A 25,051-nucleotide genomic window follows, 5' to 3' on the forward strand; every position below is an offset into this window, starting at 1 on the left:
CACTGAAATTGGCCTCTGTGGTAGCCCAGGCACCAGGCGAATAGCGATAGCCCAGTAGAGGATAAGGGTAGAGAGTTATGCACATATTCAGTCAATATGGGTGATGGGTTTCTACCATACACCTTAAACTTTTCCCCACTTCCTGTTTGAGGCTATCCACCAGTCCGTTGGACTGCGGGTGGAACCTGGAGGACAGCTGTGCCCTAGCCCCAACGAGCGTGTAGAAGGCTGACCAGAAGCAACTTGTGAATTGGGGCCCTCTGTCCAAAGTGACTTCTAGAGGGAGGCCATGTAGATGAAAAATGTGCGTGACCAAAATTTCCGCCGTTCTTTGGAGGAGGGTAATTTAGAAAGGGGGCAATAAAGTGAGAGGACTTGGAGAACTGATCAGTGATGGTGAGGATAATGGTCATTCCCTTGGAGGCAGGCAGTCCAGTCATGAAATCAAAGGCTATGTGTGACCATGGGTGCTGTGGAACGGCAAGGGGTTGTAGCAGTCCCTGAGGTTGCTGGTTAGTGGACTTGGCTCTGGTACAATTGGGGCAGGCGGCGACAAATTCGGCGACTTCCCTCTTCGCAGATGGCCACCAGAAGCACCGGGAACGCAGGGCCAACGTGCGGGCAACCCCTGGGTGACAGGTGAGGGAGAAAGAGTGTGCCCATGAGAGGACATGGGACCGGACCAGGTTAGGAATGAACATGTGATTAGCGGGACGGGGGCAGGACACCTTCTCAAATCCCTTTTCACTATGTCCACGATCTTCAGCTGGGTAGCAGCCACCAAGGCCCTAGCAGGCAGAATGAAGATAGGGCTTTCGGAGGCATGGGCAGGAGAGTGCAGCCGGGAGAGGGCGTCAGGTTTGATATACTTGGACCCGGGGCGGTAGGTGAGTGTGAAGTTGAACTGGTTAGAGAATAGTGACTTGCTTGGTGGGGGTTGAGTCTCTTGGCGGACTGCAAGTTCTCCAGGTTACGGTGATCTGTCCACACAATAAACAGAATCGAAGAGCCCTCTAGCAGGTGGGGCCACTCTTCGAAGGCCAGTCTGACCGCCAACAGTTTGCAGACCCCGATGCAGTAATTCCTCTCAGTTGGCAGGTGGTATGAGAAGAAGGTGCAGGGCTGTGTCTTGTTGTCGGCGGAGAGTTGGGATAGCATAGCACAGACTGTCGAAGCGTCCACCTCCAGAATGAACTGCTTCTCTGTATCGGCATAGTCAGAATAGGCAGATATGAAGTGCCGTTTGAGGTCCTGAAATGCCCTTGTGGCTTTGTGTGCCCAGAAGAAGGGTTTCATGATTGACGTGAGGGCTGTGGCTACGGTGCCGTAGTTTCATATGAACCGTCTATAGAAGTTTGCGAACCCTAGGAATTGCTGTAGTTCCTTACAGGTGGTGGGGCCGGGGTGGGTTTTGACAGGGTCCATATCTAGTTGGCCCCGAGAGACCACAAATCCCAAGATCTGGACTGTAGTCTTGTGGAATTTGCACATCTCTACCTTTACAAAAAGTTGGTTTTCCAGTAGATGCTGCAACACTTGCCGGACGTTGTACATGTTCCTCGAGGGTGGGGGAGAAGATAAGGATATCGTCCAGGTACACAAAGGCAAAGGAGGAGATCATGTCCCGCAGCACATCATTGACCAATGCTTGTAAAATGGCTGGAGAGTGTGTGAGCCCGAAAGGCATCACCAGGTACTCGTATTGGCCATTGGGAGTGTTGAACGCTGTCTTCCACTCATCTCCCTCCCTGAAGTGCACTAGGTGGTAGGCATTCTGCAGGTCGAGTTTGGTGAAGAATTGGCAATTTTGCAGGGAGGAGAAAGCTGTGTCAATAAGATGAATGGGGTATCAGTTCTTTATAGGAAGATCGTTGAGTGCATGGTAATCAATGCAGGGGCGGAGTGAATGTCTTTCTTTTCAACAAAGAAGAAGCCGGCTCCAGCTGGTGAGGAGGAGGATCGGATGTGCCCGGCAGCTAGCGAGTCCTTAATGTATCTCTCCATGGCTTCTGTTTCTGGTGCTGACAGGGAGAAGAGTCACCCCCTGGGGGGTGTGAGCCTGGGTACAGACCGATTGCACAATCATAGGCATGTTAGCCAGGTGAGTGGGTGCCTCCTTGGAAGGCAGGACAGGGATGGACGGCCCAGAGGCAGAGTGGAGGCAGGAGAGGTGACAGCTTGGACTCCAGCCAGTGATGGTCCCTTGGATCCAGTCAATTTGCGGGTTGTGCCGTAAGAGCCAGGGATGGCCCAGAACCACTGGAATGTGAGGGGATTTCAGAACATAAAAGGAGATTTCTTCACAGTGGTTCCCCAAAAACTGAATCGCCACTGGAGCTGTGACGCGATCGACTTCGGCCAGGGGCGCACCAGTGAGTGCGTTGGTGTGAAGGGTGGTGGTGAGCCGGGACGTGGGAATGTGACAGAAGTTGGCTATATAAAGTTAGCATCAGCACCACAGTCACTCAGCACTGTTGGGCTCCCTTCCAGGAGAGTACGGCATGGAGAATAGAACGGGAGTTTGAGGGGGGGGGGGGGAGTTCAAGGAGACGCCTGTTAGAATCCCCTTAGCAACTAATGGGTGTTCTCTTTTACTGGGCAGTTAGTTACAGCGTGTCCAGGGTCACCGTAGTACATACACAGTTGTTGGGTAATTTGTCTTTGTCTTTCCCATGCAGATAATTCAGTCTGGTTGACTTGCATTGGCTCATCAGCAGTTATTCATTGGTGTGGGGGACAAAGCTCAGTAGGAAGTGGGTTGGTCAGCGAGATGTCCGTCTCTCCCGCAGATGAGAATCCATCTGGATGGCCAGATCAATTAAACCATCCAGGTCTTGCGGGAGATCGCAGTCCTTAGTCCTCCCTCCAGATTTCCCCTGCCCCTCCTTTCTGATATCCCTATCCTTGTCTAACCCCCCCCAAAAAAAAAAATGCACTTCTGATGACAACTATGTTTAGAACAGCATTTCCTGTGTATTTTGCTAGTTTCTGGATGTGATGCTCTGACTTATGGTAGAACCTATGCACTTGTAAGTCGCTTTGGATTAAAAGCGTCTGCCAAATGACTAAAATGTAAATGTGAGTTCGTCCTGAATGGGTTCGGAAAGTCCATAGAGAAAGACGTCAAAGTGCCAGGCTGTTACAGCCCATAGAAGTGGCCAGGGTGCAGAACTTGATGGCAAAGTCCGACACTGAACAGTTCTCTTGGCGCAGACCCAGGATTTGAAGAGCGGCGGCATGCCCCATGGCCGCCCAGTTGAACACTTTCTTAATTTCTGAGGCAAATAGCTACCGCAAATAGCTACCACATTCCGGAGCGTCGGAGTCCCAGAAGGCGGGACTCCCCACTCCCGTGCCTTCCCGGCCAGCAAGGTAATTGCATATGCGACTTACGCACGTTCAGTGTCCTCCACAGGGGAATGTGGAGGGCTGGAGACCAAAAACCAGGGAGCATTGTGAGAGGAAAGACCAACAGGATCCAGGCTCACCCGTGTAGCACTCAGGGGATGTAAGACGAGGCTCTGGATGCGCTCGTGAAATCTCTGGGTGGTAACTGTTGCGGATCCAGAGAGTTTGACTACAGCGAGGGAGTCGGAAATGCCAGTCATCTGGGAGTGCAGAGTGTGGAAGCTCTGGTGGATGGAATGGTCCCTGAAGATGGAGTGCATCTTGGGCAGATGATGGAGTTGCTGGTTCCATTTTCCGGCTAGATTGTTCTGTCAGGCTGGTGAACGGAGAAACCAGATGCAACCAGGAAGTAAGTAGAACTGAGGTTTTATTTTTAGAGACAGACAGAGTTACATTACATTTACATTATTGCCATTTGGCAGACACTCTCATCCAGAGCTACAGTTGATTAGATAAAGTAAGAGATAATCCTCCCCTGGAGCAATGCAGGGTTAAGGGTCCAACGGCTGTGTGGATCTTACTGTGGCTACACCTGGATTAGAACCACCGACCTTGCGTGTCCCAGTAATTTACCTTAACCACTACACTACAGGCCGCCCCTGTAGAGTTTAATCACCGGCAAACAATCGCAGTGGAGACTGGCAATGGCATGGTTGTGGTCACAAGCAAAGAGTTCGTACACAGAAGAGCAATCCAAGAGGTTTAAGGTAAGCAATCTGCGTTCAGAAATCAAAAGTCTACTTATCCAGAAACAGGTTGATACACAGAGTAGACAGTCAGGAAAGCACTTGAGAGAATTCAAGTAACACATAACAATCTAGCAAAGTAAAGGTGCGGACATGCAAGTATATATACACAAGTAACTAAACTGAAATGACAATCAGGTGTGAGAATGGAGATGAGGGAATTACAAACAGGTGAAATTAATGAATGGAGTGAAGGGTACGGAGCGGGAGTTCAGACCAAACATGATATGAAACCGACAACGCAAATTAGAACGCAACACGGGGTGTGACAACGGTAATGAAACACAGGTGAGAAATGAATGAGGTGAGAACTACGAAACAGACAATAATGTAGAAGTGCATGACGTGAAACAGAAAACATTAATAGGAAGAAACCCAGCATGTGACAACCTGCATTTATCAGGTGGCAGGTGTCAAGCCTTGCTTGTGACTATTTCCTCACTCACCCATCTTCCAGACAGTCATTCATGATGTTTCCATCATAGGGTGTCTTCAGAAGCGTTCCCCAGGACAGCAGCACTGATGTGGGAGTCACAGACCCGATCACAAGATGCAAGGGCTTCTCCAGGTCCACTTTTCCTGTTGTTGATGTACATGTCAAAGTTGAGAGGTCATTCCTTTTGCATAAACAGAGGAAACGTTCCTTATTATGCACTGATGATGATAATAATATTTCTTCCACTGTAACTAAGAATGTTTATTTTAGGAAAAACTGTCCACTGAGAAAACAATGAAAATTATCATGAATTATCATTTTGTTGTTATTTTGTATGTTTGTGTATGTATGAAGATACAATGTATGTGTATGTGTACAATATACCCATACTAATGCATGTCAACATAAATTATAAATTTGTTATTTAAGGTATACTGATATTTTTGTGTTTTTGAGACTTGATTAAAATGCTATGGTAGCACAGTTCATTTTTATTGCAATTCAATTGTATAGTGTAGTATAGTAACTAGGGCCACAACTAACGATTATTTTTGTTATCGATTAATCTGACGATAATTTTATTGATAAGTCAAATAATCTAAACGTTTGATTTACTTGGGGGGGGGGGGGGGGGGGGGCAATTGATTCAATTAGCAGTTGAACATTTCAAAATGTATTGACATGTTTTTGAAGTATGATGTCTTACTGCTTTTAATGTATTGACTCATTATAGTTACTTTATTCTCTTGAAATATAACACCCACCAGTTACTATGACATCATTATATACAATTTATCTATGCCTGTAGCTACATGTGCTGAAATGAATTAACAAGCTTATCCGATGGAGGGGCTGCACTATGATTACAGATTACTTGGATGCTTGTATTTGTGTTCGCCTGTGCACAACGCAGTGTGTACATGGCTACTTGTTCATTAGGCTACATCTTCATTAGGGTGATCGTAAACGTTGGACTTGGACATGGAAACATTGAAATTCTAATTTGTTGAATAAACATATGTATTTAGTTGTATATATTTTGAATGTGACTCATTAATTGCACACTAGTTAGATTACACATGTTGCGCATGTTATGACTTTGAACGTCTGCAATTACCACTGCAAAGATGGCACATAGCCTAAGTAAAATCAGAGACGTTATTAAACTAACCTTAGTTTAGACTAGATTAGACCATTTAGACTAGAAATTTGACTGCTTTTGAAACGGGTTATCCACATTTACATTGAGAATTATAGCAGCTGCTGATGTTGCCTTTTGTTTGTCTTACAAAACGCTCGATTGCTGATGCCATTAATGGAATGTAAAACCGTGGTCAGTTTTGCAGAGTTACACAGTAGCCTAATATAGCTATATGCAGAATGTTAAGTGGCTGGAGCTGTCAGAACTTGGCAGTGGAAATAGGGCTTTTGTGTAACGTTCATGTAACTGTGGCATTATAACAATTCCAACAGTCCAGTCCAATTCCAACAATTATCATGGCTGTATTTACATGAATACGAGAGCTCTAGCTAGATTTCAGACATGCATGGGTTTTTAGTTAATTTAACGCAATCAACACTCTATAATTGAATACAGCTGATTCAATGACATGTCTGAGAATAGCAATGTTGACAATGTTACAGGGCTACATATACATAACAATAGCAAGCCAGGTAACCTAGCGTCACAGCTCCTGAATCCTTTCTTTTAATTGTTTGTGCATGACCATCGTGCTGCTGTGATCTGCCGTTTCGTCTTTGCACAGCATGCAAAGTGCCATCTTATTTTGCCGCTGTCATGTTCAAAACAATGACGCGTCGGTTTTGAATATCCAAATCAACGAAATTACATCGACAACGGCAACTAATCCTTGCAGCCCTAATAGTAACCTACATAATTTCATCAATTTCCTCATTGAGAATGACAGAGATTGACTTATATCTGTGTATGTATACACAGCAGTGGAGGCTGGTGACTTCCAGAATTGAGGAGGCCATTTTTTTCCGCTTGCTCACTTCACTCGCGATGGAATGTTCCCTGTTCTCTTATCTGTCTTTGTGCTGGCCAAAGGCATACTATTTGGAGTGTAAGCTACAGTCAGAAAGTTCTGGCTGATGAAATTCATTGTGCAGAGCTTAGCCTTGTGCCTTCCTGAAGAAATTACATTGCTGTAAGTCTATGAGCCTGCCTGATAATTAAGCTGAGAAATGACATTTGGATGTAATATAAATGCCAAGTGAACATGTGTAAAAGGCAGGAATTTTAATTATGTAGTTAAAAACAATTTTGTTTAGCTTACATTTTTCATTCTTCTACAGCTTCAACATGTAATCACCAATTTAATCAAGTTTAGCATATAAAAAAGATAAGATAACACTTTCTTTATCATATGTAGTTTTATTCAATATATTTAATATAAAATATGTAAAAATATGGTTCCAGTTGGCTTTATCTAACGTTAACGTTATCCACTAGAGGGCAGCACTCTATTCGTATTTAGAGTGAATTTCCTCACAGAGCAACAATTCGGTAATTTGATATGGAAGATTATTAAATTGACTTGTAATAAAACGAAATGGACTACATTAAAAATAAAACTGTTCAATAAATCCCAAATGGTGTCTAACATGACCTATTGAATGTCATTCTCACTCCCTAGTATCTGGAATCTGCATATCTCCAGCCCAAGATCTCAAATTGCGCTAGAATCTCGCCGACTTCCGAGGTAGTTTTAAGCAAAAGTGTTTGGCCAAATTAGCTATAAACAGGGGTGTTCTCTAAATTTCCTGAAAAGCACAAGTTGATAGGACACTCGTAGCCACTATGGCGAGTGTTTGTTTGACTGAAGTGACTAGCGAATTCTCAAAATGGCTTCTGTGTTGAATAGGAAAGGAAAGGATAGTTGATTCCAAATGAACCAGTAGCATGTGATTGGACGAACAAAATGTCAATCTTTCAGCCCTGGACACAATGCATGGTGAGGCCAGGCCTCCGTTGCCCACCCATTTTCAGTGATCTGGCCAATCACATATTGGCATGAAAAAAAATGCATTACATTGACTTCTATGAGAATCTCATTTCCTAGGGGAGGCCTGGCCTGGCCTGGCCTCCCTTAATACAAACTGATAGGGAAATCTGGCCTGTTGCTTTACAATTGCAATATTGGGTTTTAGCCATGGGAAAATTTAGATTTATGAACAAAACTAAAATAATATGAATATAAAAAATAAAAAATATGTTTTTTGTTAAAATAAATAAATAAAATAAATATATTTATTGTTTTTTTTAAATCTCTCTCTTCTCTCAAATTATTGGGGAGGCCAGGCCTCCTCCACCTCTATGGAGGAGCCTCCACTGATACACAGGTATGTATATGTATATGTACGGACTAGGTAATGCTGTGTATTTACCAGTGCAGTGTTTCTTCACATAATTTGATGGAATGGGCTGTACAGCAATCAGGTACTTTGGCTCTGCATCTGAACAAACAAAATAAAACATTTCACATTGTGACTGTATTGTCTAAACGTAAATCGTACACATTAAATAATACAACAAAATCAATACCCGATAATGAAATTATAATTATCATCTTATATTGTTATATTTTCAATAAACGTAATATGTAACTGTTAGAATAAAGATAAAGTGGTTCAACCTTTCAACAATACAGTCATGTTCAAAAAATAACAGTACAACATCAGTAACCTGATGAACCACTGTTATTATTATTATTAGTAGTAGTAGTAGTAGTAATGTCTGCATGGCAAATAATTTACTTGTAGATGTAGTGTAATAGAAAAATAACAGACCCAACTGTCATGACATGTACGCTGCTTGTTCTGAGTAATTGACTCATTCATTGAAAGGGACGTGTTCAAAATAATAACAGTGTGGAGTTTAATTAGAGAATTCATTAATTCTGTGAAAAAACAGGTGTCATTAATTGTCCTTTATTAAGGAAGAAGGGAAGCAAATGTTTCACACATTGTTATAAAATATATTTCCTTCTGAATTGCCTGTAAGTGCTGTTACAGTCAGAAGACGTTTGATCGAAGCTAAGCTATCAGCAAGAAGCCCCCGTAGAGTACCATTGTTGAAAAAAGGGCATGTGCAGAATCGGTTAAAATTTGCCAAGGAACACATCGATTGGCCCAAAGAGAAATGGTGTAAAATTCTGTGGACTGATGAGAGTAAAATTGTTCTTTTCAGGTCTAGTGACCGTCGACAATACGACCCCCGGGTACTGAATTCAAGCCACAGTACACTGTGAAGACAGTGAAGCATGGTGGCGCAAAAATCATGGTATGGGAATGTTTTTCATACTACGGTGTTGGGTTTGTAACCTCAACCCCATTGAAAACTTGTGGGGTGACATTAAAAATGCAGTTTCTGAAGCAAAACCCAAAAATTCACAGGAACTTCGGAATGTAGTTAATTCATCCTGTGCTGTAATACCTGTTTCTAGTTGCCAGAAGTTGGTTGACTCGATGCAACACAGATGCTCAGCAGTTATAAAAAACAATGGTTAGCAACTAACTCTTAGTTCAGTAATTTAAAGTGAAGTTAAATCTTGAAATATTTCTGCAGTTTATACGTAATGTTTGAGTTTGAAGAGAAAAATATCGACACTACCATTTTTTTTAACAGATTAATATTCCTTTTCTTTGCTTCCTGTAAAAGAATAACACAGACATGATAAAATTTGTTAATGCTTTCATGTGGAATTGAATATGTAATGTTTCCACTACATTTGAAATATTGAACTAAAATCTATAAAAAATTTGTTGCACTTTATTCACTTTTTTAAACGCACTGCTATTTATTCTTCCTCTACAATATACGCCGTATCCGTCATCTCCTAAAGGAGAAAGCCACCCAACTCCTAGTCCAGGCGCTCGTCATTTCCCACCTGGATTACTGCAACTCCCTCCTAGCCGTTCTCCCAGCTTGTGCCATCAAGCCCCTCCAGCTGGTCCAGAATGCTACAGCCCGCCTGATCACCAGTCAGCCCAGGTCGGCTCATATCACCTCGCTCCTCATTGGCCTCCACTGGCTTCCTATTGCCGCACACATCCGATTCAAGGCCCTAGTGTTGGCATTTCAGGCTGCTAAGGGGACTGCCCCACCTTACATACAATCCTTAATCACTCCCTACTCCCCAGCTAGACCACTCCGGTCTGCCAGCTCTGGTGACCTTATGGTTCCCTCACTACGAGCACCTGGCGGTCGAGCTGCACGTTCACGCCTGTTTTCCGTTCTGGTTCCTCAGTGGTGGAATGACTTGCCTACCACTGTCAGAACAGCAGAATCCCTCCCCCTATTTCGACGCAGACTAAAAACACACCTTTTCAAACTGTACCTTAGTCCTCCCTCCTGATTTCCCCCGCCCCCCTTTCTGATATCCCTATCCCTCTTGTCTAACCCCCCCCCAAAAAAAATAAAAATAATAATTGCACTTATGATGACTATATGTTTAGAACAACACTTCATGTGTATTTTACTAGTTATGGATGTGATGCTTTAACTTGTGGAAGAACCTATGCACTTGTAAATCGCTTTGGATTAAAAACGTCTGCCAAATGACAAAAATGTAAAATGTAAATGTATTTGAACACAACTGTATGTCAGAAAGATTACATGATATCCTAATCTTGACAGAACACCTGTCATAAACCGTCATAACAGCATAATACAGCTTACACCCTGATACTCATATACTTATACACTGTTATAATGTGTGCAGATTATTTTTACAAAACATAAAATAAATGAAATTAAAATAAGTGCCACAAAGTTCTTTCAGTAGTTAGGCAACTAAATAGAGGGTGTGCACGTCCCCATCAGTGGGAAAGTTGTCAGACTATGTGTTGTAAGTTGTCGCATTGGATTTTCAACAAGAACACAACCATGTCATTGTGATTTTTATTTTATTTTTTTAATTCAAAATTTAATATAATAAAAGGACCAGCTGGGCCGAATCAAGGAATTACTTTGCCCCCACCAGTGAAATTGCTGGTATCCCATTATTGTCAGTGGCGAACACTGTGTGGCAGTTGTAGTCTACAGTATATCTGACTAGATCACAGTTCTGGCACATATTACATTACATTCTTGGTATTTGGCAGACATTCTTTTCCAGGGCAACATACAACAAAGTGCATAACCAGGGACAAGTGCAATGAGGGAATATAAATTGTTTGGCCTTGGGTACAGTCATCAATTGTCAGCTAAACTATATGTTCAGTAGTGTGCAATATTTGTGGGCATCCCCGGTCAAAAAGCCTTTTATAATGAATATTGGTATGAAATTTTAAAGCAAGATGACTTTTTATTTACATTTTTGACAATTTTTTTCGAAATACTAAGAAAATGAAAAAGGCCCTGTGCAAAGGTTTGGGAACCCTGTCAGTTAGTACTTTGTAACTCCTCCTCAGGCAATTATAAGAGCTTGTAAACACATCCTGTAGCCAGCTAATAGTCTTTCAGTTCTCGCGTTTGGTTTTTTTCCCCACTCTTCCTGGCAGAACACCTCTAGCTCAGAAATATGCTTCGGCCTCCTTCCATGTATGGCATGTTTGAGATCTCTCCACAGATTTTCAATAATATTCAAGTCTGGGGACTGTGGTGGCCATTCCAAAACCATCATCAATATTTCCTGGAGGCATTTCGAGGTTGATTTCGAGGAATTCTTTGGATCATTGTCTCACTGGAATACCCAACCTCTCTTCAACTTCAATGTCTGGACCGACCTTCGAACATTAGTCTCAAGAATGTTTTGATATTTGGTGAAATCCATTCTTCCTTCCACTCGCACAATATTTCCTGCACCCCCAGCTGCCACACAACCCCAAAGCATAATGGATCCACCTCCATGCTTCACAGTTGGCATGGTGTTCTTCTCTACAAAGGCTTCACCCTTTTTTCTCCAAACATACCTTCTTTGGTGGTGGCCAAAAAGTTCAATTTTGGTTTTGTCAGTCTAAGTGCTAGAAAAGCAGACTTAAATGAGCAAAAAACTATCAGCAAGCTTTCATGTAACATGGCAGTGTCAATAGCATGTTGTATTTCCTGAATATATTGCATTTAACAGATATATTGACCATGACAACACTACACTCACTGAGCACTGGGTAGGACCTCCATTTGCTCTCAAAACAGTCTTAATTCTTTGTGGCATGGATTTCACAAGATGTTGAAAATATTCCTTTGACAATAGGTGTTGATAGTGGGAATGCACTATTCAGTAACAAACTGAAAAATCAAACGTTTGTATTGGTAGGCCTACATCGCAAGGCTTATGATGAGCCTGTCACTGAGGTTAAGTATATATCCCAAATTAAAACTGTAAAAACTATAAAAATGATAAAACTAATACTTGCGTATTTTCACACCAAAGTTTTTTTACCATCCAATCTTGTTACCAGGGAGCGTGTACATTATGTTGACTAAATGTCTGTCCATTTCCACTCCCTTCTAATCAATATTCTTTTCACACAGTGGCACACATCCTCATTTGACGTCCCCCTCCTCATTTGGCATCAGTGAAAATGACTATCTGCCCTTCAAAAATTCCATTGAAACATCCGTTTCACTTCTGTATACATCATATCGCAGAAGCTAGTGCTGCCAACTTCCATTTCAGCTTGTCTTTAAGAGTTTTCTGGTACACAGCAGAATTCATGGTTCTTCCAATAAAGGCAAGGGGGAAATTATTTCTTCACATGGGTGATACAGGTGTTTCAGTAAAACAAAAGTCATATTTTTGTGTTTTTTGTCTAGGCTTCAATCAAGGCTGGACATTCATTAACGAGTTGTGAAAAGCACTCATGGTTGTCAAGGTACATGGACCCCCGTCTGCAAGTTTAGAGAGGGTCTTTGCTATGCTGCTATCCAGCAAGCTGAATCTATATTTTTAGCAACATTTCTTTGTTTTCTGAAAATAAAATCCCAGTAATCAAATGTGCATGGCCTAATTAAATAATTGCACTTACATTTTCTCTAAATTACAATAATGTGTTGTGCCATTTTGTAATCAAGAAACTACAACCAGGGCCATAATTATAAAATAATTATTACATCTCTAAATCAAAATGTTTTATTATGGTCATCTTTTAAAAAGTGTGATGAAAAAATATTTCAGGATGACATTATAATGGCTGTGTGGGTGAGAAATCTCATGGACACCAACAAGAAAAAAAAATGGAATGAAAGTTTTGTGTAACAAATAAGCATGCTTTTGGAGAAGCAGTCTCTAATCTTTAAATGTTTTTCAATGTGCCACATGCTCTCACTTAGTGGACAGATGTGATGGGTCACTTGGGGGCATGGGATCACAGTAATCCAAGATTGTTGCACAGCCTCTGAATTCTGAGCGCTTCTCACCTTATCCCTACTTACAGTTATGACCTGACTAACTGCAACTCACTTTCAGAAGATTCCAGAAACCAATACCTTCACATAGTTAGTATAGTCCTCCCTGGTTATATTAATCTGTGTATGCTCTGTGTTTGTGGTTTTGTTTTTATAAATTATTTAATTTATCCGTGTCTGTTTTAATGTGTAATTTTGCCAAATGGCCTATCCCAGAAATCCATCCTTTATCATGTATCTTTGATTTAATTATATTTGATTATATGTTTGTAATACAAATGATTCATTAAAGTTACATTTATGGATGGATATTCTAGAGACAAAAATGTGACCAGCACCACAGTGGTCATTGTATATTTGCAGTCTGGGCAGAGACCAGAGACCAGCTCACCCATCTCGGTTTCATAGGGTTTCCCATTCTCCGGCAGCGGGATAAACTGTTTGGAGAACATGCTGCTTCCATATCCCAGGACATAACCTTCCAGCTTGACATCTGGATTGGGTTTAACAAACTTAAGGACGATGGTGTCGCCGGTGACGTTGATGCGAACCTTCATGTTCTGTCTCCGTACTAAAGGGGAAATGCAAAAGAGAAAAAAACATGCTTTAACACCCATTTATATTGTGCCCACAAGGTTCAGTGGAAGCTTTATGCATTTGGAGTTGATTCTTTCAGTTGTAATTTATTTGTGCAAATTTACCCATACAGCACATTTACCCATAAAGTGTACTGTATATCTCTGTGCTGATACCTTCATTGCAGATGAATGAAACACTGATAGTAATACTTTTGCTCTCTTTTATGTTTGCTGTCATTTAATTATTTGGGAACATAAAATACATCAGTAGTCATGGTCAAGCAATAGATTTCATATGTGAAAGGTACGAGAGAAGCATTTGACCAATGATCTTTTACCCAAATCCATTCAGACAACTAGGGTCAAAGTTTAAGGAGCAAAACACATGACCACAAAAGACAAATAGTCCCATGGGCCAGGTTTTATTTCTGGATGACGAGTGCATTAGTTCTGGGCCCCACTGAGTTAATATGTTCACATGCATATGGCACCACTGAAAGGGCCTCTAGGAGAATTGGATGAGGGTGTCCATCTCCTTCCAGGTTGACAAACAGTCATAGCTTCTTTATGAGCTGACCTGAGATATGCCCTGGCGTTTATTGAAAACAATGTCTAAATGCCATGTAGCAATTAAACAGGCGTCTCAATCATCATCTGACTGACTTTGGAAAACATTTTCTCTTTGTTAAAGGTACAATAGGTAAGATTTTTGTGTTAAAACATTATCACGAGACCGTTGTAAATCCCTTCCTATCATTGAAAAAGGCTCACTGACATGTTGACTCACCCTCTGCCTGTGTTTACAGTCCTTAAATTCTGGTTTCAAAATATACAGGCCATCACTCTGTACCAAAGAATTGTACAGCTGTTCAATAATTCAAGCTCTTTGGTTGAAAATTGCCCCAGCCAATGGCGTGGGGGCTTATTCTGATATTTCACGTGTAGCTGCCCAAATTGGACTCCAGACAAGCTATCACTGAAACTCTGTATACTATTGCTTATTGCTTAATTAGCTATAGTTAGCTCAACGATTTACAAATATCCACCTAAGGCAATACGAACATAGTAGTGAGCGTTGCGAGGACATAAGTGTTGTGCCTCAGGTGGATATTTGTAGATTTCGCAAGCTAACTAATATCTAATTTGCTTGTTGCTACCAATAGCGAACTGGTATCATTTTATAACTAGATAAGTATTCTTCGCTTCGATAATAAGCAATAGTATACAGAGTTTCAGTGGTCGCTTGTCTGGAGTGCAATTTGGGCAGCTACACAATTTGGGCAGCTACACACTTTTATGTCTTTACGTGTTCAATCATGCGTATTTCGCTAAACTGTAACTTGCATTGTTTGTGGTACACTATCATATCTTAGTTATATAGCCAGCTAGTTCCATAGCCAAATAAGTTGCTTGCTCATAATATAGTTATCATTGCCAAAGTGAAAACTTCAAAAAGACAAAACATAAATAGTGTTGTGCAGAACACTGAAGTCAACATTCATAAACATTTTCTTACTAGAACACTAAGAAAAGACGGCAGGCTCTGTCGCGTTTGTCACTGCTGTCAACTTTCCAAAATTGTGTGTGTTGTGGTTTGAGGGTGCTTGTTGTTGCAATTCCTCTCTTGACTGCAAGGAGTCCAAAATTACTGATTGTACCTTTAAAAACCATGGATTATTGAAGTCACCTTTTGGCCTGAACCCAATAATCACCTGAAGACCAATGTGTCTATTCACACTCTTGTGCAAAACAAAAGACAGAAGCTAAATCACAGCCTGGAAAAATGTCTTTGTCAATTGTTTGAATGGAGATACAAATCCAGGAGAAAATTCTTGACTTCTCTCCAAATATAGGTGAGGAGGCCCCAAGGCCCTCTCAGAGGACAAGAATGGGTGCCAGATAGACTAGTATGAGACTGTGATTTTAATGTAATGGCTTTGCAGGGCCAATCACAAGTCCAGCATTCCATCTTATTTTGTGTTTTAGTAGTTTTATCTCAATGCTCCAAAGGTTCACTCTAATTGGAGGTGTTCTTGAGGTGTTTTCCTGAAGCTGTCTGATGTTGGTGTTGCTCTGTTCAGTAAGCTTCAGGACTAGTTGGCTGAGTGGACTGTTTTCTATGTACTGTGTATTCTCTTCGTATAGCAAGGCATTATGGAGTTTGGATTACCCAAAATTGTAATGCCTGTTTTTGGATATTGATAATGAATGGATAAAAGTTCAGTTCGGTTTACAAAAAATGAGTTACTTTTCTTTTGTTTATCTCTCCAACTATATAAATAAGAAATTAAAAGTGTTACAGGTGTGTTATGCAAGAGAGGGCAACAGAGGGCACACGGGCATAAGTTGTTGTGAGATACAGTATCTGTGAAATGTTTTTATATTTCAAGTCTTTTATATTTCAAAGCCTTTTGATAATACATGTGACAGGCACATAGTTGTCACTGAAATGGCTTCATTCTGTATCTCTGTTCTCTGATAAACAGGGAAGTCTGTTTTGGCCACCCTGTGGTTGATGATACTCAGAACATGTCCAGTCATGAGCAGGTTTAAATCTCTGTCATCGGCCTCCAAAGTTTTCTGTGGATAGATTTTTGCTTTTTTGTTGGCATCCTCTGGCTGCCTCAAACAGTGGGGGCCTTTTGTAAAACTCCTGACATGTGTATTCATGCAGGTCCATTCTTAGCAACGCCTTTTTTGTCAAACTATTGACTTGTTTCCAATGCTGAGCTGACTGTAGTTGAGCGTAACACAGAGCTCTGAAGCTTAATGTGGTTGAAAACTTTGCTTTGGCATGTTACTCGCACATGCATGTAGTCCTGATGCAGCATGGGAGGATGGCGATGCTGCTAATAAAATGCTGATTAAATGCTGTCCCCCATTTGATAGCAATGATCCCTCACAAGCTTTTGGATATGGTAAATGGTAAATGGTTGGCATTTATATAGCGCCTTTATCCAAAGCGCTGTACAATTGATGCTTCTCATTCACCCATTCATACACACACTCACACCGGCGATTGGCTGCCATGCAAGGCACCAAGGATATTTGCATATTACCTCAGAAAGTTCAACTGATACATTTAAAAAGCTGCAGCTGCTCATTTCTCAAGTAGCTGCCAATATTAATAACTCTGCTTTACAGCCTTATAAACATTTGCTGTATTGGGCCGCTTTCTACACCCCATTCTCAACCCAGCATACACCCCAAGATGACAAAGCTCACCCACATAAAACAACTAGATATTTTATTCTGGCTAGCTGTAAGTTGCTTTGTAACACAGTATTGCAGACTACTGCAATCACATCTCTTTCAAAAATACAGTTCCTGTGTTTCAGTTTGACACATGGCAAAATTATATAACATAAGCAGGCATACTCACAAACATGTCTATTCATTGTCGCTTTTATTTGTAATGATTTTTGCAGCTTTACATAGTCTAGCTTTGTGTCTATTGCAGGAAATGTCTCTACCATCATGTATTTAACATAGCTACCAACATTTCCCCTTCAGCAGATTGGAGTAGTAGGCTAGGTGACCTCCTGGCTGCAGCCTACCACGGTCTGCAGCCTACCAGCCAACCCCCTTGACAACAAATGCATAAGCTAAAGCACGCACATTCACCCTGTAGCAGTCGAACTGCAGTCGTATCTGGAAAAAATACATAAATTATGCAGGGTAGTAGATTAGTGGTTAAGGTACATGACTGGGACACGTAAGGTCAGTGGTTCAAACCCCAGTGTAGCCACAATAAGATCCACACAGCCGTTGGGCCCTTGAGCAAGGCCCTTGACCCTGCATTGCTCCAGGGGAGGATTGTCTCCAGCTGAGTCTAATCAACTGTACGTTGCTCTGGATAAGAGCGTCTGCCAAATGCCATTAATATAATAGCCATTGGTACTATTGCTAGCTAATGATAGGGGATCTTATACCCCAGCCATTTCACAGCCATATCAGACCCACAGCAAATCCTCAGGCCAGCATCACCTGTCAGCTAACATTATTAAACAACTATATTCACTAGTTACCTAATAATGGCAACTGCCTAACTGAACTCTGACCAGCCATTTGTTTATCATTAGCCACCAAGGCAACCCTTTCTTTTACTAACCCAGCAGCAGCTGTACAGCCTCTTGCACGCCTCTTCTATTGGCTGGTTTTCAGATACAGTACATAGCTACCCCAGAAACATTCCAAATAATTTTTAGAATAAAAAATAGGCCTACAGTTAGATAAGCTAGGTATTGGGCAGAAGTGAACACAGACATAGACTGTACATGGTTGTTTTATAATATTTAGGAAAATCATGCATTGTTTCCCTTTAAAAGCCGATTTACAAAGACTATTTCCATTTACGCAGTCAAATAAATTAAATGCCCTCATTTTGTATTTTGCGGTTGGAGACGGCCATAAAACTTGTCAGAGACAATATGGGACGTTTACACGTCCAGATTACAAGGTGCTAAGAAATGGGTGCATAGCAACCAGGCACAAGTAGTGAGGGAACTATAAGAAAAAGAAAACTTGCAGGTCAGGATAATAGGTAAAGATAAAATATTTAGTCAGGATTTCATTAGTTAATTCCTGGGTTGAAATAACATCCAGGTCAAAGGTGAACTTAGCATGGCAGCTACTCAGATAGCATGCACCAATCATACTCACTATGGAGTTGACACAAATACGAACAAAGTTTTGCTGTTGTGTTTCAGAACCCCAGCGGGATACCTCCATAAATCCCTGCATTCCGCACACTCCCCGAGCATGCTCACGATATCTTCCTGTCGTGTTTACAACGGCTACAGGCTCCCAGCCCGACAGCTGTTTCTCTCCCTCTTCACTGCCAGCTTTATCTCTCCATCACTCAGTACTGACCATTCAGCCCTTCAGGCATCCAGCACTGCATAAAGCCTGGATTTCATCACCCTGGGGGGCTACACCTCTTAATGACATGGCAAGCTGTCCATTGACAAATCTGTGTAAACACATATCCAGAATTCCTTGCTTTAATAAATGAGTACCTCCTTCAAAATCGTGTCTCCTTTTGCTAGGTCTGAGGAGATTAATTATCATAAATCTTTCTTTCTACCTTTCCTGTTTCTTACAAGGAACCAGTTCCCTTCATTGTATTTGAGTTTTACTGTCTTTGTTGTAATGTGGTGCCCACAATATCCATGTAAAAAAAGAGTTGTTTGCATTGGAGTGCAGGTATTTCCAAGATGTTTGTCTGCTTTAAGTATGTCACAGTCTTTAACTCTGTTTTTATGAACTGGTCAGAGTTAAGATACTGTTACTCTTTTTGCCAGCAAAATTAATTTCTCACGATCTCTCTTGGTGTAATTTCACGAGAAAACCTCTTGCAGAGAAAGGTCACGGTCAGAACGGTCAGAGCATGCGATACAGTGGTTTCGTGTTTCATGTCGCATTTTGCATCTGTGGCAAGAATGCTGCTGACTGGGAAGAAATACTTGTGAGGTTCTAACAGTGGGGGGTAGCCATGTTGCATTTCAACCTGTAACAGTTCTCTCATAATCAGTTGTAAGTTGTGACAGCCAATTTCACATAAATTTATGTTGATGTAAACATTTTCATTTTTGGATGATGTTGGCTTCCATTTTAATTTTGTAGAACAATATCTTTGCTTTCATAATCTGCATTTGCAGTGTTTAAAATCAGCCTCAAATAAAGTTAGCATCAATGTGTCACCACCAATAATGACCTTGTACTATCATACTGATTTTAACTATTGATGGACCTTTATGGATTGTGCCATTGTATGTATTGTATTGCTGTATCTGTGGTTGTTATTGGTCTACCTGCCCAGGGACAACAGTAAATTAGTAAATTAGCTGCTAGCTATCTCTGGTGCAAATACCTTATTTATTAATTAAATGAATCAAATAAATAATGTCAAATTCAGAGTAAAAATATAGGTTTTAAGCTTTCAAATGCAAGATATCAAAGTGAAAGTAACACTGAAGTTATGCATTGTTTGGAGGCTAGGCAGCTTGTCACCATTCCCACCAGTCACAAACAACCACATCAGCTGCGTGTTTCAGTTTCTGGCTACATGTTAATGCATTTGCTTTCATGGTCTGTATGTCTTAATGTCAAGAGTAAATGTTCAGAGTAAAAATATAGTTTTAAAGGGTTTCTACATAAGTTATAACCCCAGAGTTTTGTTAGCCCAGTGTCAGTAGTCTCCCAGCTTCACATAATTCTTGCAAAGAAACTTTGAAGCCGTTTTTCTCAAAAACATGGTGCCATGCAAAATGAAACGGGACACAACTCCCTTGCTATATGGAATACAGAGAGAACTTTCTATCATTAGAAAGCTTACAGTTTTCTCCTTCGATTAGTTTCTGAAACATTAAATGTACATTTGGGGTCAATGCGACTGATTTTGATAGAGCAGGTCACATTTGTAGCCAGACTACCCATAATCCCTAATGGTTTAGGGCAGGGGTCGGCAACCCTGGTCCTGGAGAGCCGCAGGGTGTGCTGGCTTTCATCTCCACCTTAAAATAAGCAACCGATTCAGACCCAAGAAACCAGGTGAGGTGAGTTAACTGTGCAATCAACGGCTTTCATTGATCAATTAATGCCAAGTAACAACGAAAGCCAGCACACCCTGCGGCTCTCCAGGAGGGTGTGCTAGCTAGCTAGCTAGCCAGCCAAGTGCTGGCTTTCGTTGTTACTTGGCATTAATTGATCAATGAAAGCCGTTGATTGCACAGTTAACTCACCTCACCTGGTTTCTTGGGTCTGAATCAGTTGCTTGTTTTAAGGTGGAGACGAAAGGGGTTTTTGTGTATTTGTGTTTTTTGCACAAATACCACCACAGGACAAATGTGAGCACTGTCCTCCACAGCTATCGTGAACCCACCCTTGCCGGCATGATGGACTTAATAGTATCCTGTATCATTCGTTCATTTGTTATTAAATTTCTGTTACACTGGTCAAAAAAAAAAAAAAAAATTCTTTTTTCTTGTTTCCGTTTCTTAATGCGAATTGAAAAGAAAGGAAAACAAGGTGTTTTTACATTCTTCCTGTTGTAGAGAGTAATAACCAGAATGTTTTTGGTTTTGGGTTTACTGTCTTGGAAACTTGTGGACAAAGTGAGGATTCAGATCATGCAGAACGGTATACAGACCAGTGGTTCCAACCTTGATATGCTGGGTGTTCATGTTATGTTTGCTATACTATATTGCAAACAAATACATAAAAACAAAACACAATTATTTAACTGATAAAATTAAAGACTGTGGTGAAAAAGTTGTTAATTGATGAACGAGGAGACACATGTCCACTACAATTAACCATTTGGTAATGATTAATTCAAAGATTGGCTAAAACAAATGATAATGTGACAAACCAGCATTGTGTTAATAAGTTCAATATATATTAAAATATGGACGAAACTGAAACGTGTTAAACAACCAAGAGAAGCCTGTTGCTTTATCAATCCGTTAAATATGTTACCTTTATATGTAGTCTAATTCTTTGCAATATAGCACAATAAGCACAATGTAAACAAAGGATTTCTTCATGCCATGCCTGGCTAGTTATTTCTGGTATGATATTGCTTAAATAAATAATAGTAAATAATTCCTCTAAACACTAAAATTCTCGGATTGCAACTTTGCTTGGAACACAGGCAATCCTGAGTGTGCTCATTTGAGTATTGATCCATGATATTTCCTAGCAGGAGAACAAACAACAAATTTTCATTCAAAATACAATGTTGTCACGTTTCAGTTTCTCCTCCCTCACTTATTGCTGCCATCTCATAACATAGGCTGCTGTGATATGCTTAAACAAGGCCAGTTAGCCAGCTCAAATCATGAACATTATCTACAGCACATTAGGTAACTTTTTATCGGATGAAAACAAATAACACGGTTTAAAACTTAATCTAGAACTGATTGAATGGGTGCATTATGTGAAGTATGTGAGCCTTATTCTTTCATAATGTCTGCTCTTTTTGACTCTACTGCACCTATTGCTATTGCATTGGTATGCGTGCATCTCTTTAAGGCTGTACACAACAAAAGCAGTCATGTTTTTTTTACAGCAACAGCAAGATGAGACGCTCCCCCCTTTGCCTAGCCAAAAAAAAAAAATTGCTTAATAAGGGGAATGTTACTGTTCAATATTCAACCATTTCACCATTTGCCATTTCAACCGATTTAAGAGAGAAAACATCTGCCAATTTTTTTAAAGTTTTTTTTTAAACCAAACTATGATGATTAAACCCCAGCTCTCAAAGGGACAGACACCCAGCTAGCTTTTGTCAACTTATTCTGCAATCACAATGTAACAGAATTCTAGTCAGTTAAGTATCTAAAGAAATCAAAGTTGGCAATATGGTGGATATGATGGGGCAATGCCCATCCTCACACTTTGAGCCAGTCCATATGCACATTGCTTTATGTACAAGCATGACAATGAATGCATATAACAGCAGTCAGATGTTTATTTTTTGCCTAAGCAGTTCCAGCTGACGCTGCAGGGGTAGCGGGTAGCAAATTTTACTGTGCAAAGTCCACAGATAGATCAAGCCCCCACTAGCGACCAATAAATGAGAACAGCGCCATCTGGAACAGCCCCAGAGACAGTCATGGTCTCTACAGCCGTACAGAGAGAGAATAGCGTACACTGTGGACTGGAGGTGTCAGAACAGCTGTCTAACACACATACTATTTATTTCTTTATTTATTTACCAGGGACAGTGCACATTAATCACACGCACACACAAACAATGCAGACATACACAAACACACACACAGCACAAATAGGTATGTACATACATACTGTATACCCAAATGTAAGCAAACATGCACACACATGCATGTAAATGCACATACACACTCAAATACAACACATGCACATATGTACAAAATACACACACATTCATGTGCACACAAATACACTGACAAACAAATACATGTTTTGCCCTTGCATGCGCAAATTTATCTCCTGCATATACATTTGTATGCATACAAAGACACAAACATGAGCATATTCACATGCATATACAGATGCACCGATATATAAAACACACATGCATGTATGAGCACATCTGCACTTTTACTATTTTAAATGGAACCACTTGCATTAAATTATACATTTATTTATCCCTCAAACCAAGATTACATTTAATGTTAGTGTTGTCCAATGAAAAAATGACAACATATAATGATATTTTCCAGAATTCTGCAGTGCATTATACTGTAATTTTATGTAGCTGAAGTGGGCAGCACAGACAATAGAGTGATACAATTTGAAATAATAATAATAATAATAATTTTCTTTATTTAGCACAATGCATAATCCTATTTTAGTATTCTATCATGTTGCAGCTGCTTAATATTCACTATAGATCATGATGCTTGAAATATGAATTTGATGATCCTTAAATTGACTGTCATTCCACTCTTAGAATGACAAAGAGAGAATCCGCAAATGTAGGACTTTCATTTTAAGTATAAATATATCTGAGAGCACACTTTCAGATTGGTGCATACAGTAGATTCCTCAATCTTAGTAGAAGTAGATCAGTCAGCAAAAAGTAGTACTACTAGAGCGAGAATTTTTCTCTGAAAGAGCACAATAATGCTGATAATACATGCACAGAAATAATAATTCTACTACTACATTTGTTTTTATCTCCCTCTGCGTCTATCAGAATATTAATTTCTTTGGGCTCCTCTGCCTGCACTGCACTCACGGAGATGTATGAGGGCTAAACGATGCATGCAGTAATCGGGGCTGAAACACCTGCAGGAACACTCCACAATGCTATCCCCAGTGCACTCACCTCTGATCCTCTGCGCCAAGAGGCAGTCTATCAGTACAATCCCAGCAAGGAGCAGGAGGGCCGATCTGAACATGGTGTCAGCGCTGAGCTCTGGATGAACAGAGGGATGCTGGACAACTTGACCAAGGCAGAGGGATAGCCAGGGACTTGTTCAGCTTTGCAGTGCAGGACTAAGAAGTGATACGGACCTCAGGTCTCTTCAGCATCTATATTAGGGGAAGGAGGGAACTTGCTGATGTCACATACCCACAGGTTCACTTGGTGGGGGGGGGGAGGGGACAACAGGGGAGGGGGTTGAACCTGATGTGTGGTGCTTAACTGTAGTTTCTCTCTTTTTCTCTTTTCCCTCCCTTTTCCCCTCTTTTTCCTCTTTATCTCCTCCTTTGTAATTTCTTTCTCATGTTGAATCCTGCATAGAGCTGTAAGGCCATGAAGGGCTCTGCTGCTGTGGCACCTAGAGGAGCCTCACTCACTCCAGAATGAGCTTTTGCAGGGGAGGGATGGGAGCAAGAGATCATGCCTCTGAGGCTTGGGTAGCTACCATAGGCACTAGAAACCTCTAACTCTTATAGAGCTGATCTAGACTAAAATCCCCAGAAAACAACACTGAGCACCCAAACTGCTAAACCACTAGGCAAATCTGTTACTACCTGCTTCTCTGGCTGTGAGCAAACATGTGAGTCGGTCCTGCCTTCCCAGCTCCCCTCTGCAATAAGGAGTGAAAGCAAGCATACTCTGGATCCAGGGACCTCCCCCCATGTGAAGGGCTGGTTCTGCAAAGAAGCCCATCACACGTGCCAGTGCACACGATAGGAAGTGTGATGTCATTTCAGCATCGGCCTGCCCACAATCTACTCAACTCACAGGCTTAGCCAGAATTACTCAATAAAACAAACACATCTAAGAGAACTAGTGCATGCTTGTCTGAAATAAAGTAACAACTCTGCAGAACTCACATACATTGATATAATACAAAGTACAGTATGCAATTGCATGAAAAAGAAAAGCTACTTCATATTAGATGGAGAAGGAAAAAAAACGCCCAATTTTTTACTAAATACCTTTAAAAAAGTTAATGCTGAAACTTCTCATATGGTAGTTCAGAAGTTCCACCTCCATTCACTTGCCCCCCTCCCACTGGCCCATGCTTCTAGAACATAATACATTCCTTGACAATAGGCACCCCTAGTTTTGCATGGGTTCTGTTCATACTGATTGAACAATAAGTTCTGTGCCTGGGTGCCTGGTGTCTTCTATAAAGCTGCGTTCAGTGAAACCTCTTCAGATATTTCTCATACAAAACAAGCACTGACAAGTGGCTAATTCCTGCTTTATGAAAACCATGATTACACCATTTTATGTCCCACCTCCTCAGCTGCAAACTGAATAGAATGTCTGTTTTGGCTCACAAAGTAAAAGCAAAATGATCAAGGTTCAAAAGATAACAATTGTCAGCATTACATGTGGTCAAAGCTTTTCTAATTAAGGACAAAAACCAGCAACAGCAACAAGGGTCAAGTGGACCAAATGCATAATAGTTTCTCATTCTAAAAATGTGCCAACTCAGAGATACGTTGCTTTGAATTTCTTCGGAGGAATTACTGTTGTCTGTTTTGCCGTTTTTATACGTTTTTATACAAAAGTACTAATGCTATAATCTATGTTTTGTGTAGGCTCTCTTGAAAAACAATG

The 25,051-nt window shown here is 40.8% G+C and overlaps 1 protein-coding gene across 6 annotated transcripts in view; it reads right to left on the reverse strand.

Annotated features, from left to right (window-relative positions):
• Positions 1 to 23,519, reverse strand: part of LOC133123795 (target of Nesh-SH3) — a 64,343-nt gene extending 40,824 nt beyond the window's left edge. For all 6 annotated transcript variants that reach the window (XM_061234354.1, XM_061234352.1, XM_061234351.1 and 3 more), the window contains exons 1-4: positions 23,360 to 23,519; positions 13,356 to 13,535; positions 8,002 to 8,070; positions 4,601 to 4,733 (exon numbers count right to left, since the gene is read on the reverse strand). In XM_061234354.1, the coding sequence (XP_061090338.1) occupies positions 4,601 to 4,733; positions 8,002 to 8,070; positions 13,356 to 13,535; positions 23,360 to 23,432 (455 nt within the window). In that variant the 5' untranslated portion in view covers positions 23,433 to 23,519. The remainder of the gene's footprint in view (positions 1 to 4,600; positions 4,734 to 8,001; positions 8,071 to 13,355; positions 13,536 to 23,359) is intronic.
• Between the last annotated feature and the right edge of the window lie 1,532 nt (positions 23,520 to 25,051).

This window comes from Conger conger, chromosome 3, assembly GCF_963514075.1.
Source record: "Conger conger chromosome 3, fConCon1.1, whole genome shotgun sequence".
NCBI classification, from domain to species: Eukaryota; Metazoa; Chordata; class Actinopteri; order Anguilliformes; family Congridae; genus Conger; species Conger conger.